The 15,639-nt window shown below is 43.9% G+C and overlaps 1 protein-coding gene across 2 annotated transcripts in view; it reads right to left on the bottom strand.

The window, feature by feature from the left end:
* RIMS2 (regulating synaptic membrane exocytosis 2) overlaps window positions 1-15,639 on the bottom strand; it is a 1,859,827-nt gene that overhangs the window by 889,458 nt on the left and 954,730 nt on the right. For both annotated transcript variants that reach the window (XM_086966100.1, XM_086966101.1), the window contains 2 exons: window positions 6,121-6,329; window positions 4,656-4,775 (listed from right to left, as the gene is read on the bottom strand). In XM_086966100.1, the coding sequence (XP_086822226.1) occupies window positions 4,656-4,775; window positions 6,121-6,329 (329 nt within the window). The remainder of the gene's footprint in view (window positions 1-4,655; window positions 4,776-6,120; window positions 6,330-15,639) is intronic.

Genomic DNA, 15,639 nt, shown 5'->3' with positions numbered 1-15,639 from the left:
TCTGTTGGGTTTAAAGAAGTACCCTAATGGGAGCGGCCATATGTTGGTGTTACTTTGGCCAAAGGTGTCCTGGGATCTCAACAAACTTTTTACAGATTGGGGCCTGCAAAATTTCAACAAAATTCAGTCCCCCACTCTATCTTTCTTAGACCGGCCCGCCCATCCCACACTTCGCACCATTATTATCTAATTTATATTTGCAGGGTCCAAATGTTTATGCTTAAAAAGCCAGTCCACACATTTGCTTAACAACTCAGCCCAGGATTCTCACTGTGATTCCTTTAGGGGAGGAACTCTGACCAGGACTAAGACATAAGGGCAAGAGGCCAGAGGCAGGTCCAATCGGTATTTGCACAGAATGGAGTGTGTTCCAGAAGGTATTGGTTTGGCAATGACAGACTCTGATGGGCCTGGATTTTCTGTGGCCGAGTAATCCAAGCACAAGGTATTACCCTCTATCACCGGGGGATACAAACTGCCAATTCTCTTCGAGCCTCCATGGTGCCATCAGAGTCTACAACTCTGCCACTTATAGAATTTTGAACTGTGATATCTGCCCTGCTACAACTAGCATGATAGCATGGCTGTTTATAACTAGCAATGTCTTTTGGGGTATTCTCTTGGGCAATCATCTTAGTAGAAATGATGGTCAATCTGCTTTCAATACAGCTTAGCTGCTCCTTAATCTGTTTAAATGTATCCTCTAGAATGGTGCAAAGTTTCTCGCATAGCATGTTGAAGTTAAGCATACCAGGATTCTTTTAGTTGAATGACCGGGTTGGCTCGATGTGGCCAGAGTTTCGTATCGCAGTTGTGGGAGAGCGGGATGACGTGGGCAATCCCGATTTTGGTGTTTTGGCCTTTTTTCAGTTTTTGTGGGCTTGCCAGGCTGATCTGGGTTTGAGGCCTGGTTTTATGGTGCTGACTGAGGGTGGGCCTGGTTTCATTTTCATTGCCAGCTCACATGGGCTGTGGCTGAGGCTATGGCTAAGGCCGGGGGAGAGGCCGGGTGAAGGATTGGGTGTATCTGCTGTTGGGCTGGGCAGTCACGGGGGCCTACCACCAGCTGACCCAGCACCTGCTTGTAATCACCTCTCTGTCCTGCTGTACACCTGAACCCACTCACTTCCGCAAGAAGATCAGGCACGGTGACGCTTGCAGTGCTCTGGCGGTGCAAGCAGGACACTGACCGGGAAGACGGGACTCCCCTGCCACCCACCCTCACATCAGCAGTTGTATAGGTGGTGATAGGCTGAGCTAAGGAAGGAGGGAGGTTAGAGGGAGGCTGGAGGGGGGTGTTGGAGTTGCCCTGGTACGATCCCTCAAGAAGATAAACCTCTGCTCACAAACTTTCTTCTCCCATAAGGAATCCAAATCAGCAGCCAGCCAGCAAGAGCGCGAACACAGCCATAATGGTTGGCTTTCCTGGCACTTCTAAGATCAGCGTGTGATGCAGTGTGTGTGGGTGGGCACGAGCGCAATAGAGTGGAGGTTTTTTTTTTTTTAATTAACTGTATGCATGTTCTGTTAAAGAATTTTGCTCCGTGTCAGACTCTAAAACATACTTCTAGGACAGTCGAACTGGTGTCCAAAAATGGAGTAATGGGTCCAGTATAGCATGCCTTGGTTAATAATTTGCAGCTTAGGGACACCTGAAGAATGATGTTCGTATTGTCCTCCTCCATCTCCTTGGAAACATCTCTCTCTCGTGCAGTTCTTCAGGCTCTATCAGGGGTGGCTGATGTTCCTGCAAACATCTGCATGCAGGGGAAAACTGCAGAAGGAGCATCCCACCTTTTGCTCTTTTCACCTGCTAATTAGTAATGCCTCTCCAAATGGCGCTGAATACCAATTTCTACTGGTTTGTTAGCTTGCAAACTAATTGTCATTCCACCTTTAAGTTTAATATTCAGTTCATTCATCATGCTGTTGCAGCATGTGAAGCCCATTTTGTAGGGAGCAAAGCGTAACCATTATGACATTCCTATATTTTTACTGGTTATCCATTTTCAGGTTTGGGCCATGGCTCTTGTCCACTCTAAATCTTAGGCAGTTTTAACTCCTTTAATTCTGGTATTAAAACAAACAGAGGACTGTGGTCCTTCCGTCGCTGTATTTTAATGTTCTGGTCCTAGTAATAAGCAAAGAACAGACTGCCTGGGATAATAGCACGTATGTTACTCTTATGGGATTCCAAATGTATGTGCTCTGCCTCTTTCATCCGCTTTGGAGGACCATTCTGTCTTATGGTCAGACCATTTGGCTGTTCCTTTTAATATCATGGTACCTACCCCAGTGAAGCAACTCGTTCTGCCTTGCTCTACACAGCATACACGACCTCGGTAGAACATTATACACAGCCTCAGGCAGCTAATCTACTTCCTTGTCTGTCTAATGTAGTTAAGGTGGCATCTAATTTCTCAAAATGCGCCAAATCATCCTCAGATATGTTAGCTCCTATCCAAAAATCAATCATAAAAGAATAATCCCTTCTGCTCCATAGTTTTCAGACATCCCTAACATTTTTAAACAGAAATGTAGACGTTTAGAGCAGAAATGGAAAAAAGATGACTTACTGAAAGATAAACTAAACTATAAGGAAGCCATAAAGGAATATAAACTTGACATCTTCAAGGAAAAGTCTAGTTACTTCACACATTGTTCCCTTATTGTAAATGGCATGACGAGTGGCGAGAACCTGTATTAATCGACCAGTCCTTTTACTTTGTAGTGGTCCTACTCGGTTTATTCTTTTGTGGCTTCTTACTGATGAGAGAAGTCTTCCATAACTACTCTGCGCAGGCAGCTCAGATTTCCTCTTTCTCGGTCCTCCTTTCGGTCACTACTGGAGTGTTTTCTTCTCCTTATTAGGGCCACTTCACTCTGAGTAAGAAACTTCTCGACTGAACAATTATCCTCCCTCTATGGAAGCTGTTGTGTTAAACTTGCTTTAAGCCTTTTTTTTTTTAGCTTTCAGCAAGATTGATAGAACAAAGTCTTCAGCTGGCCATAGCGCCCCATCTTCTTTGGATGGCCTCTTGACAAGTGAACTTTTTAAAGTTCGATTAATCACATAAATTGATTCACTTTAATTTGCAAAGTTTTATTAGTATTAGCTCAAATTGTATTAACACAAAACTGTTAGCATTTCAGAAGGACTTAAAACCCACTCTCTCAAACATACCTAACAATCTATGCCCATTTTACTAAGCCACTCCACTAAAACATTTTCTGCTTCTACCTTCTGTCCTGCCACATTCATACCTGGCAATCTTGCAGAGTCCAAGACGAGAAAGGCAAATTATGCTACTGTTAACTAGCTCAAAGGGACTGGAGCAGGATGTGATTATATAGTGTAAAGTTATAGTTAGGTGAATATCTCAGTGACAAAATTAACGTTCTGAACAAAAAACAACACATAAACGACCCAGTTATAGTTAACAGAGCTAACTTTAACTTGCACCCCCGCAATGCACGGCTTATGACATCACATATTACATCACTCATGACATGTTCTAAGCCACAGGCAAAGCCAAAGCTTACAAACTAAATAATAATAGCTGCACATACATTTCATTTTTAAAACACGGTCATACATAATCAACAGTGGTGGGCAAAATCAATGTGCTTCCAACCTCTTTGTGAGTACATTTGTAAAAAGCTGACAGTCAAACAGAACTGCCATATGAGCCAAAAGCAGTCCACCTTTAAAATATAGAAACACTGGTAAGGTCAGAAGAACACAGGACGTGATATTTGACTTGAAACTTATAAGCCCAATGTAATTGTGGGAGAACCTAAGAGGAAATCTACGTGGACATAATCATTTAGATTTTTTTTAAATGCTGAATGTGGGGCAGTCGCACACAAAATATGTCCCAAAGGAGATACATGCGACAAACAAAAATATCAAATGTTCAATCTCAGACTCCTAATAAAGATGTAAAGCTACTCAAAAGCCACTTTAGGAATGAATAAAATACATTATAACCATAGCTTGTGATGTTATCCAAGTGATTTCCTAGGCATTACAAATCAAATAACATTTACAGGCCCATATTGGGGATCAATGCTACAGGGAAGTGGTCTGATGTGACACAAAATAAATTGCACTGCGGTGATGAAGGCCATATTCTGGTTAGTGAGTAATGTGCTTACCATTTAGTGTAGAAATCTAGACTTAAAATGGAGTCAGAAGTGCCTTGCCAAAATAATTGCTCAAGTATCAGCTACAACATTGGTCTTTGGGTGCTACTTCCTGCTCTTTTTGTACCCTCATATCCCCTTTCCACCATACTTTACATCTTCCCCTGTCTTTACTAAATCCTCTCCTTGAGCCTCTCAGCCCTCTTCCTCTCATTTCCATCTACTCAGCTCTCTTCTCTGTCCTCCACCATTACCTAATGTTTCCCTTCATACTTACCATCCTCTCATCGGAGTCTTCATCTCTCTCAGCTCCATCTTCGCACCCAGTGCGTTCATCAGTACCCACTGAATCTCAGGGTGGAAGCCATTATGCCAAAACTGACACAGTCGTATAAATGAATGATTGCTACTCTATGTACAACAGCTGGAATTAAGTGGACAAGCTCGCAGAAAAAGTTCACAATAAAAGGACATAGCAATCAGGTAAATACCAAACATTGAAAACTAACCTTCAATCCAAGCATTGCTCCTGAATCTCTAGGTACGCTTCCATCTTTTAATCGCTTGTTTAACAAAATCCGGCCAATTAGACGATCTCCATCTTTGGATGGCTGCCAGGTGACAGGATGCTAAGGTGTTAATGTAAAAAAACATATGTGAGTGTTTCCCTCCCCCTCCCAAATACATTTGACAGTCTACTATGTAACACGTATTTTGAAATCTTACACCAAATATGCTATGATTACACAGTGTTTGCATGTATTCTAAATACTAGTATTAATTTGCATGCATGTTTCTTCTAAAGGCTCACTACTTATAAATCACACAGCAAGCAAATACTCACACAACACAGGTAGTGAGAGAAATCCATGTGATACCCACTATTAAATCGTATTGCAACATCTGGTCAATGCAAAATACATAGTCTGGGGCTTAAGGAAATGTATGTGCCCATTCCCCTGCAAATACGGTACACTTGGTCTCTACTTTCAGCAGTAGGTAAAATTAATGTTAATCATAACCAAGTCATTAAGCCCTAAATTTCATAGTGTTGTGGATTTTTCACATTAATTCCTCTCACTGCTTTACACCACAAGACACCAGCAAATATAGACAATAAAAACTACAAACTGTTTTATGTTATTATAAAGCCAATTTGTTTTTGAAACGTGGTTTTTGACGGTCAATCTTCCATGTCAATTGTTTGGGCAACGGTTTCCACCAACTCTCGACTTGGAATAATTTATCAGGTACATTTAACAGTCCAATTACATTTAACAGTCCAATTACTGCACGTGGAAATACATTCAATAGAAATGTGCAGGCAATATATACATTTGAAATATTTCTACCTTTTATGTAATCATAGCGATAAATATTGTACGGTTTCATGCTCAACGAATACACCATGCAAAACTGAGCATGTTTATATCCACCAACGCTAACCACATCACACATAAAGCAAAACAGGAAAAAGCAAAGCGCATGGCAAAAAAATTCTCTACGACACAAAACCACACCAAAATGCAATGGCAATAAAAATAAAACAACAAACATGAGAGTAAAAGGGAAAAAAGAAAAACAACCTTTTGTGTACATAGACCGCAAGTATCTTCCTTTTAATCATAGGTGTGCTAGGGAATTTCATTGTATTCAATGGGGATGTGCATGGGAGCAGTAAGCCAATCCGACTGACTCCTCAATAAAGTTGATAATCTTGGTATTGAGAGAGTTAAGGTAAAGGACTCTGGATGTGGCCACAAGACCAAATAATACTCTGTGCCTAGTGACTGATTTTGGATTTTGGGCTGCCAAAAGGGGGTTTGGTTTTGTTTTTCTTTTCTGCACCTTTGGAAAGCCTAGATTGACCAAGAAACAGCCTCTCTTTAAGCTGTGTGTAGATTGAATGAGTGACAGAGAGCAAACAAAGACCAAATGAGCAGGGTACAAAGGCAGGCTGCACACTCTCAGTACCTTCTCGCTATGGCTATGCTCCTCGTTAAGAGTGGTACTACTGCACGTATCTACCCCAGAGTCTTTAATCTGAGGCTCGGACCACTCCAAATCCTCTTCCAAAGAGTGGCCACCAAAGCACATCATTCGCTTTTGCCCCTCAGACAAGCTGTTGAAGTCCGACAAAATTGCCTGCTCACTAGTTTTTCTTTTTCCCCTTTGACTGTCCCCTACAGGTGTGGAATAAAAAAAAAGGATACAAAAAAGAAAACATGCAAAGGTGTAAATAAAACAAAAGAAAAATGAGATGGTAAAAGAATCTAAATGGCAAGGCTCCACATGTCTCACCAAAGACATTGGGGACGCCTCACTGCTATGCCAAGACGTATGGTCCAACCAGTTGTAATCCATGTCTCCTGTGAGGGTCAGACAGACAAGACAGTGCAGTAAAGGAAAGTTGAAGAAAGGACAGATAAAGATATCACACATATGAGTCTTGTCATTCTATTCCACTGAATTCTTTGCAACGTGCCATTTCATTTTTAATCTTGCAATATTAAAAACTAAAGTCATGAAGTGGATTTGTTGATCAGTGCTAAACAGATAATATCTAGTTAGCTCAGCCAAAATCAGCAGTTAACAAGAGAAACAAAGGAAGGCTCTGTTCATTGGAAAGTAGGCAGTGCATTGGGCACCCAATATGGCTGCATGACATTGGGTGGTTAACATCAGGTGAGCAGTCAGTAAGTATGAACTAATTCACTGAAATGACTGAATTCACCAGAGGGTAGACTAGTTGTTTGGATCCATGGATGCAAGGATTACATCTGAAAAGTTGTCGATCCAGAGCATGGCTGCATCCCCTGGTTCAGCGCATGTACATGTAGAATATAATCACTCTTAAATAAACAGCTTTTAATTTATTATTTCAAAGCACACGACCAAAGATTAATTGTCTTTTTTGTTTCCCCCTCTCTTTGCGATCACTCTGTCTCTTTTTTGCTTATTCTCTCTTTTGTTCGCTCTATTTCTTCTATTACTCTTTGTCTCTCTTGCTTATTCTCACTCTTGTTCTATTCACTCTGTCTCTTTTGCTTATTATCTCTCTTATCCTCGCCCTTTCTTGCATATTCTCGCTCTCGATCTTTCTCTGTCTCTCTTCTATCACTATTTGTCTCTAGCTTGCATGCTCTCTCTCTTCTGTCACTCATAGTCTCTCTATGACAGTGTTGCTTATTCTCTCTCGTTCCTTTTCTCGTTTATTTCCTTGCTACTCTCCCATTCTCTGAGCAGGTGAGAGACACATATGCTCTGGGAGTGAAGGAGCAATCCATTTTAGAGCAGAAAGAATCATCGAGGTGCTAACGGAGGAGTACTCTAAATTATTATGTGCATTAGTTAAGGCGTTGAACACAATTAGCAGCACATATCGCAGAGGCGATGTCCTCGTTGTTTTTAGAGTTAGAATAAAACATCACTGGTACAGAAGGCTCCGGAAGAACGACAGTGTTGTAATGACCAGGCAAGCAATTAGCTCAATTTAAGGGACTACTTCAAGGTCAGTTATAGAGAACAAAAGGACAGTGGTTTGCCTTATAATGTGTGCACGCTATTAGTTGAGCCACTGTTTGATAGGATTTTTTTAGATTAGCACAAAGTTTTGGCAGTACAAATTTAAGAGTACAATGTTACAAGAATGAGCAAGGCTACACGTTCTCCCAGACGTGCTTACACATGCAATTGTTACATTTGTTTTAAGGAACTGTGTTTGTTTCATTTTAACAGGCCAGCAGATACCGGTTCAATAAAGGGCGTTATACTACTTGTCTGTGAACTGCTGGTATTGGAGAATGCACAAAGCATTCGTAGATTTCCACAACAACGGAAGACAATGGCCCGGCACCACAGTTTAATGTCCGCGTTAATGTGGCACTAATGTTTCTCAAGCTCTAGGGAACAAAGCATGACTACAAAATATTTCCTTTGATTGAACCAATGGTGTCATCTTTAACGATCTCCTCAGCTACTCCATTCGGCTGAGACAACTGGCCAATGTGGCTCCAAATTTGACGAATTATATCGAAACTCATTCTGGGATGAGGTTATTACCCTTAGCCAACACCCATATGGGAAAGGATGCGGATCCATTAACCGAAGAGGAAGGCACAGCCCAGGGACATAGTACCGGACTAAAGGACAGAAGTTCACGACTTTAATCATGAGCCAGGAAAGTAATTTCACTTTTTGGAGTCTCAACCTCAACCAATCTACACTCTAAATATGATGTGATAGTGATATGATGAACTAAACTATTAATTGTTATTACCTCAGTCCCTCCCTATCCACACCCAGCAACATTTCTCAATGTAAGCATGGGATATGTCTGAGCGACTGGCTCGCATTAAGCCCGAAGGGGGCAAATGCACAGGGACATGATCGAATAAACTATGAAACCATTCAAATGAACAGAGCCTTTAAACAGTGTAAAGACAACAGGAAAAAAAGACAAAGAGACTGAACATAGTAGTCTCAAAGAGAGGAAAAGAAGTGGTGTTTTAGCTAATACATATGACCCATTCCTACTATGTTCATGTCTTTGTCAAGAAGTGATTAATTGACTACTTCTTTGCCAACTAATCTTACGACTGTCACCAGAGAAATCCACTGTATTGTTACCTTAATAACACATACCTTAATTCTACATAAAATAAAATAAACAGTGCAAAACATTTTAACCGATAAATCTAATGGTAAATAGGAAAACATAAATTATAACAATGAATACAAGCAATGCAAGTATTATTCAATATAAGATTTGATGATCCGCTAATAACCAGACAACTTATCACATCAGTAGAATTACTAAGCACAATAGGAAATTGGGTATTTCAGTGGCATTTAAGCACCAACTTCTTTTAAGCAGAGAGTGTGTTTTGCAGATGGAAGAAGCACAGTGATGGACATCTCTGATGCGTGGAAGCAGGAGTACCTATCTACTATTCAGTTTCACAGTGATCTTAGGAGTGCTTTGAATGATCTGGATAGTGGGAAAAGACCCGTCAACAAAAATACTAAAGGGAGATTTAGCAACTTTCTTTTATGACCTCAGTAACTTGCATGAAAAACTCAGGACTGTAAGATCACTCAAACTCCACTGCAAATAATTTTTCCATTTCCAGATACTATTAAGCTAAAAAAACCTAACAGTGCCAAAAAAAACATTCTCCTGAACTTTGTTTAAAATTATTTTCAGAACATAATGATATACACTTGTATAGGAGCCACTTTAATATAAGTCCACATACAAAGTGCATGGCCTCAATGGATTTCGTATTACTTGAAATAAGCACACAGATTAGTGTTCGCTGGGTTTTCTAAACCTCTACAAAAATCAGTAAATAAGGACTTAAAAAAACAAACTGTTAAAATTCATCCTTCTGGACCTATCAATCATAAGTAAATAAACTTCCTACTAAAAAAGAAAGGGGGGCAAAAATAATGTTACAACATTGTAAAGTATCAAAGGGGAAGAACAAAAGCTTGACATCGGAAATAGAAACTGCCTGATACATAGCAAAGTGGGCATTGGGTCACCAAAAACCTTCTCGCACTGCAAGATGACTGCATTCCTACACATTCATTGTTGGAATTCACTTATATTTGTGTTCGCAGGTTTTAGAAATTTGAGATAAGAGTATATCTGAAAGTTCTAAAGTTGATGCTTCAGAAGCATGATGCTTCATGCTTCTGAAGCATCAACTCCTCTATTTATGAATGAAGACTGAGGAACATAACTAAAAGAGCCTGCACCTCTGAAGGGAGTCAGTCCATTTAAGACCCAGTACTACTACTTTGCAATTCTGAAGTAAACAATTGGTAAATGCAATACAACATAGGGTTACTGCCCTTAAAGGTGAAATAACGTGTAAGAACATATGAGAGGTACTGTAGGAAATCAGCATTTTCTGCATGGTCAGCCCAGGTATTTAGCTTTTTTATGGATCTTATGTTTGATTAGATTTTGATCCTGTGAATGGTGAGTGTGTGTACTCTGTCCTCATAACTGTACTGTTAACTTGGTTTCACCCAACAGGTGTATTTAACTTTCCAGTAAGGTCATTTTATGTCGGGGAAGAAATTGCACAAATGGTGTGGAAGTTAAATGTCATGAGTGGCTAGAGTGTGCGTTTACACCATTGACACATATGACAAAAACATGCTTCAGGAAGCACCATTGTGCTCAATCTGGACTGAAGCTAAAATTAAAAGCACTGCAGTGACCCATGGCAGGGAAAAGTGCCTGTGCCATGTAGATAACCTATTTTTATATACGATCTATATCATCAATATAGTGTGTCTTCTAAACACACTGGGCTGGGTGCTTAATGTATAAAATTGGGGCATACTGAGGGCAACTGGCATTATGTGATTTTGTGGCAGTGGCATTTCCCTAATAATGCATCCTTTGATGCATAGTCTGCACATTTCAACAAAAACATTGTTTCTAGCTCATACAAATCAATAGTTTTTAATTATGCAGCAACATGCCTGGAAGGCCCTCACGAAGATGGACTAATCATCTTTCTCTTGCTTAATTTTGTATTTGGGGGAAAAGTTGTACGAATAATGTGAAATCTTTGCCCAGAAAGTGTAAAAATTGCAAAAGATATTTTGGTAATATTAACACTAAATGCGCAACATTCCGCTACATAATTTGCCTTTTCTTGCTGCATAATTTAGCCGACCCTACTGAATAATTTGGCACTCTCCTCCAGCAAAATGTTAGTGGCCCTTGGCAAACTACATATTTGGACTAGTATTCTTCACAGTGAACAACTGCCCAAGATTGGTGTTCAATGTGTAGATAAAGCTGCATTTTACAGGAAACAGCTTAGCTCATTATTTATTTTTTCCATCAGGGGGAAACGGCTAGAAGAATGATTACAATGTATATTTCACCAAGTTTGAAAAATCTAATGGAATGATGAAAGTTGATTTTGATATATTTAGTGGAACAGTAACTTTAAGATATGTACTTTGTGGAGCCTGAGAGAAAACAAGTTTAGAACTGGTTTGTCTTTCAGCATTGCTCAGGAGGTCAAATACAGGGCGGCTTGCTGATGGCCCTACTTTTGGAGAGCAATGGCCTAGCCTCTGGGTTCAGGAAGGATGGGCTGCTGCCCACAAGTCATCAGTTAGCAGGCATTTGCAATCTAGGAGGGGGCAGGAAAAGTGACAAATCCAAGATCAGCTTTAACAGTTCTTCCTTCAATTTAACAATACCAAATGGCACAGGCAGGAATAGCTCCCATTCATACACAGGGCCATCCCAGACTTTCTGGCTCACACTCTAGGAAGGAAATCATGTTCTGGCAATGACAGAGGGGAGGATACCTCATCACCATAGGGGAGAGGCTATGGGAAGGACCACAGGTTCTTCAGGTAGAGAATGGCAGGACCATTAACAAGCATTGGAAATGCAATAGGTCTCGCAGTAGTAAAGTTTGAGCTATAGGTGTTATTTATTTTTTTGTTTTTTATTTATGTGTTGTTTTTTCTAAATAGCTAAATTAATAGCTTTCTTCTTTACAAAGCCAATAGTTATAATTTTTGTAAATGTGACACCTCTAGCATTTGTAAAGCAACATGTTTTGTATTAACGGGACTTATATGTGACATATATGTATTGATATAAAAAAAATCAATGGCTTTAAAAAAAAATTAATAATAATACGTAAATAAAATGGATTTTATTTTATATTGCCAATAGCTTAAAGTTTATTAAATATATTTAGTGAAGATGCTGTGGTTGCGCTGAGTGAGGGTGAGGGTGAGGGTGGGTGAGGCTGAGTGAGGGGTTGAGGGTGAGTGAGGGTGAGTGAGGGTGAGTGAGGGTGAGTGAGGGTGAGGGTGGGTGAGGGTGGGTGAGGGTGAGGAGGGGTTGAGGGTGAGTGAGGGTGAGTGAGGGTGAGTGAGGGTGAGTGAGGGTGAGTGAGGGTGAGTGAGGGTGAGTGAGGGTGAGTGAGGGTGAGTGAGGGTGAGTGAGGGTGAGTGAGGGTGAGGGGTTGAGTGAGGGGTTGAGTGAGGGTGAGGGGTTGAGGGTGAGTGAGGGTGAGTGAGGGTGAGTGAGGGTGAGGGTGAGTGAGGGTGAGTGAGGGTGAGTGAGGGTGAGGGGTTGAGGGTGAGTGAGGGTGAGGGGTTGAGGGTGAGTGAGGGTGAGGGGTTGAGGGTGAGTGAGGGTGAGGGTGAGTGAGGGTGAGGGGTTGAGGGTGAGTTAGGGTGAGGGTGAGTGAGGGTGAGGGTGGGTGAGGGTGAGGGTGGGTGAGGGTGAGTGAGGGTGAGGGGTTGAGGGTGAGTGAGAGTGAGGGGTTGAGGGTGAGTGAGGGTGAGGGGTTGAGGGTGAGTGAGGGTGAGGGTGAGGGGTTGAGGGTGGGTGAGGGTGAGGGGTTGAGGGTGAGTGAGGGTGAGGGGTTGAGGGTGAGTGAGGGTGAGGGTGAGTGAGGGTGAGTGAGGGTGGGGGGTTGAGGGTGAGTGAGGGTGAGTGAGGGTGGGGGGTTGAGGGTGAGTGAGGGTGAGTGAGGGTGAGTGAGGGTGAGTGAGGGTGAGTGAGGGTGGGTGAGGGTGGGTGAGGGTGAGTGAGGGAGGGTGAGTGAGGGTGAGTGAGGGTGAGTGAGGGTGAGTGAGGGTGAGTGAGGGTGAGTGAGGGTGAGTGAGGGTGAGGGGTTGAGTGAGGGTGAGGGGTTGAGGGTGAGTGAGGGTGAGTGAGGGTGAGTGAGGGTGAGTGAGGGTGAGTGAGGGTGAGTGAGGGTGAGTGAGTGAGGGTGAGGGGTTGAGGGTGAGTGAGGGTGAGGGGTTGAGGGTGGGTGAGGGTGAGTGAGGGAGGGTGAGGGAGGGTGAGTGAGGGTGAGTGAGGGTGAGTGAGGGTGAGTGAGGGTGAGTGAGGGTGAGTGAGGGTGAGGGTGAGGGTGGGTGAGGGTGGGTGAGGGTGAGGAGGGGTTGAGGGTGAGTGAGGGTGAGTGAGGGTGAGTGAGGGTGAGTGAGGGTGAGTGAGGGTGAGTGAGGGTGAGTGAGGGTGAGTGAGGGTGAGTGAGGGTGAGGGTGAGTGAGGGTGAGGGTGAGTGAGGGTGAGTGAGGGTGAGTGAGGGTGAGGGTGAGTGAGGGTGAGTGAGGGTGAGGGGTTGAGGGTGAGTGAGGGTGAGGGGTTGAGGGTGAGTGAGGGTGAGGGGTTGAGGGTGAGTGAGGGTGAGGGTGAGTGAGGGTGAGGGGTTGAGGGTGAGTGAGGGTGAGGGTGGGTGAGGGTGGGTGAGGGTGAGTGAGGGTGAGGGGTTGAGGGTGAGTGAGGGTGAGGGGTTGAGGGTGAGTGAGGGTGAGGGGTTGAGGGTGAGTGAGGGTGAGGGTGAGGGGTTGAGGGTGGGTGAGGGTGAGGGGTTGAGGGTGAGTGAGGGTGAGGGGTTGAGGGTGAGTGAGGGTGAGGGTGAGTGAGGGTGAGTGAGGGTGGGGGGTTGAGGGTGAGTGAGGGTGAGTGAGGGTGAGTGAGGGTGGGGGGTTGAGGGTGAGTGAGGGTGAGTGAGGGTGAGTGAGGGTGGGTGAGGGTGAGTGAGGGAGGGTGAGTGAGGGAGGGTGAGTGAGGGAGGGTGAGTGAGGGTGAGTGAGGGAGGGTGAGTGAGGGTGAGTGAGGGTGAGTGAGGGTGAGTGAGGGTGAGTGAGGGTGAGTGAGGGTGAGTGAGGGTGAGTGAGGGTGAGTGAGGGTGAGGGGTTGAGTGAGGGTTGGGGGTTGAGTGAGGGTGAGGGGTTGAGGGTGAGTGAGGGTGAGTGAGGGTGAGTGAGGGTGAGGGGTTGAGTGAGGGTGAGGGGTTGAGGGTGAGTGAGGGTGAGGGGTTGAGGGTGAGTGAGGGTGAGTGAGGGTGAGGGGTTGAGGGTGAGTGAGGGTGAGTGAGGGTGAGGGTGGGTGAGGGTGAGTGAGGGTGAGTGAGGGTGAGTGAGGGTGAGGGGTTGAGGGTGAGTGAGGGTGAGGGGTTGAGGGTGAAAAAAATCCATAAAAGTTCTAGGCCAGTCATATCCGATAGTTAACACCACAGCATAACCTGGCTCAGCCTCGAATAATGCTAGCTCTGCGCGATTTTCCATCTGGGACAGGAGATACGATACAGTCTAAGAAAGATTTAAATAACAGCTGTGGAACTACAGAGATGTAGGAAACATCAAAGGATAAAAAAAACAATCCTAAACTAATGATAAACCCGGATATGCACATGCTTCAGTGACCGCCAGCGAGGCATTTACTGCTGAATGAAGGCCATGCACAGAGTGTGGAAATCTGTGGTCAGTGTTTAAAATGCCGTAACCAGCAACGGCATGCATTTGTAAAGAGCTCACAACATTCCTTTGAAACTAAACATTGAGAGATTTCTCTCACTCTTTGAACGAATGCTATTTTGTCCAGCAAGACTTTCTGAATTCAGTTTGGGGCTTACTGTGGTGGGCCATCCAAAAGTCACAAGAGAGAATGTGCTTGAATGTGTGTGATGGGGGAGGGGGTTTGATGAAATCATGAAGAAAGTTTCTGGTTGCACACCACGGTCTATGCCCCAGCCACCCTGTTCACTTACCATAACACTGAAAAGTTTTCATATTTTTAGAAAAATATGTTTTTAATCTAAAAAAAAAATCTAAAATAAGTCTCTCCGCATACGCAGTCCGCAGTTATTGTTCATGCTTTTTTGGTATCATACTGAACGCGCCTGGTATCCATTAGTCCATAGGACAAGCAAGTGCAGCAATCCCTAATGCTCGCTTGTATGGGGGCAATGCCTATGCCAGTTCCATGTGCCAAGGACCGCTTTCATCAGACCACAGTGAAAGGAGGGGCATGCACTTATACGGACCCTTCGCAAGAAGATTACAGGCTATCCCTAACAAGACGGACGGACGGAAGAGAGGGGAGGGGGGAGGAGAAATGCGACACGGCGGGAGGGGGCGGAGCGGGTAAACATAGACGAGAGGGGAGGGGGGAGGAGACGCAGTTATTGTTCATGCTTTTTTGGTATCATACTGAACGCGCCTGGTATCCATTAGTCCATAGGACAAGCAAGTGCAGCAATCCCTAATGCTCGCTTGTATGGGGGCAATGCCTATGCCAGTTCCATGTGCCAAGGACCGCTTTCATCAGACCACAGTGAAAGGAGGGGCATGCACTTATACGGACCCTTCGCAAGAAGATTACAGGCTATCCCTAACAAGACGGACGGACGGAAGAGAGGGGAGGGGGGAGGAGAAATGCGACACGGCGGGAGGGGGCGGAGCGGGTAAACATAGACGAGAGGGGAGGGGGGAGGAGACGCAGTTATTGTTCATGCTTTTTTGGTATCATACTGAACGCGCCTGGTATCCATTAGTCCATAGGACAAGCAAGTGCAGCAATCCCTAATGCTCGCTTGTATGGGGGCAATGCCTATGCCAGTTCCATGTGCCAAGGACCGCTTTCATCAGACCACAGTGAAAGGAGGGGCATGCACTTATACGGACCCTTCGCAAGAAGAT

Source organism: Lissotriton vulgaris, chromosome 4_1 (genome assembly GCF_964263255.1).
Source record: "Lissotriton vulgaris chromosome 4_1, aLisVul1.2, whole genome shotgun sequence".
In the NCBI taxonomy this organism is placed as follows: Eukaryota; Metazoa; Chordata; class Amphibia; order Caudata; family Salamandridae; genus Lissotriton; species Lissotriton vulgaris.
Note: the sequence above shows the minus strand (reverse complement) of the source record. Positions and strands in the feature narration are given on the sequence as shown.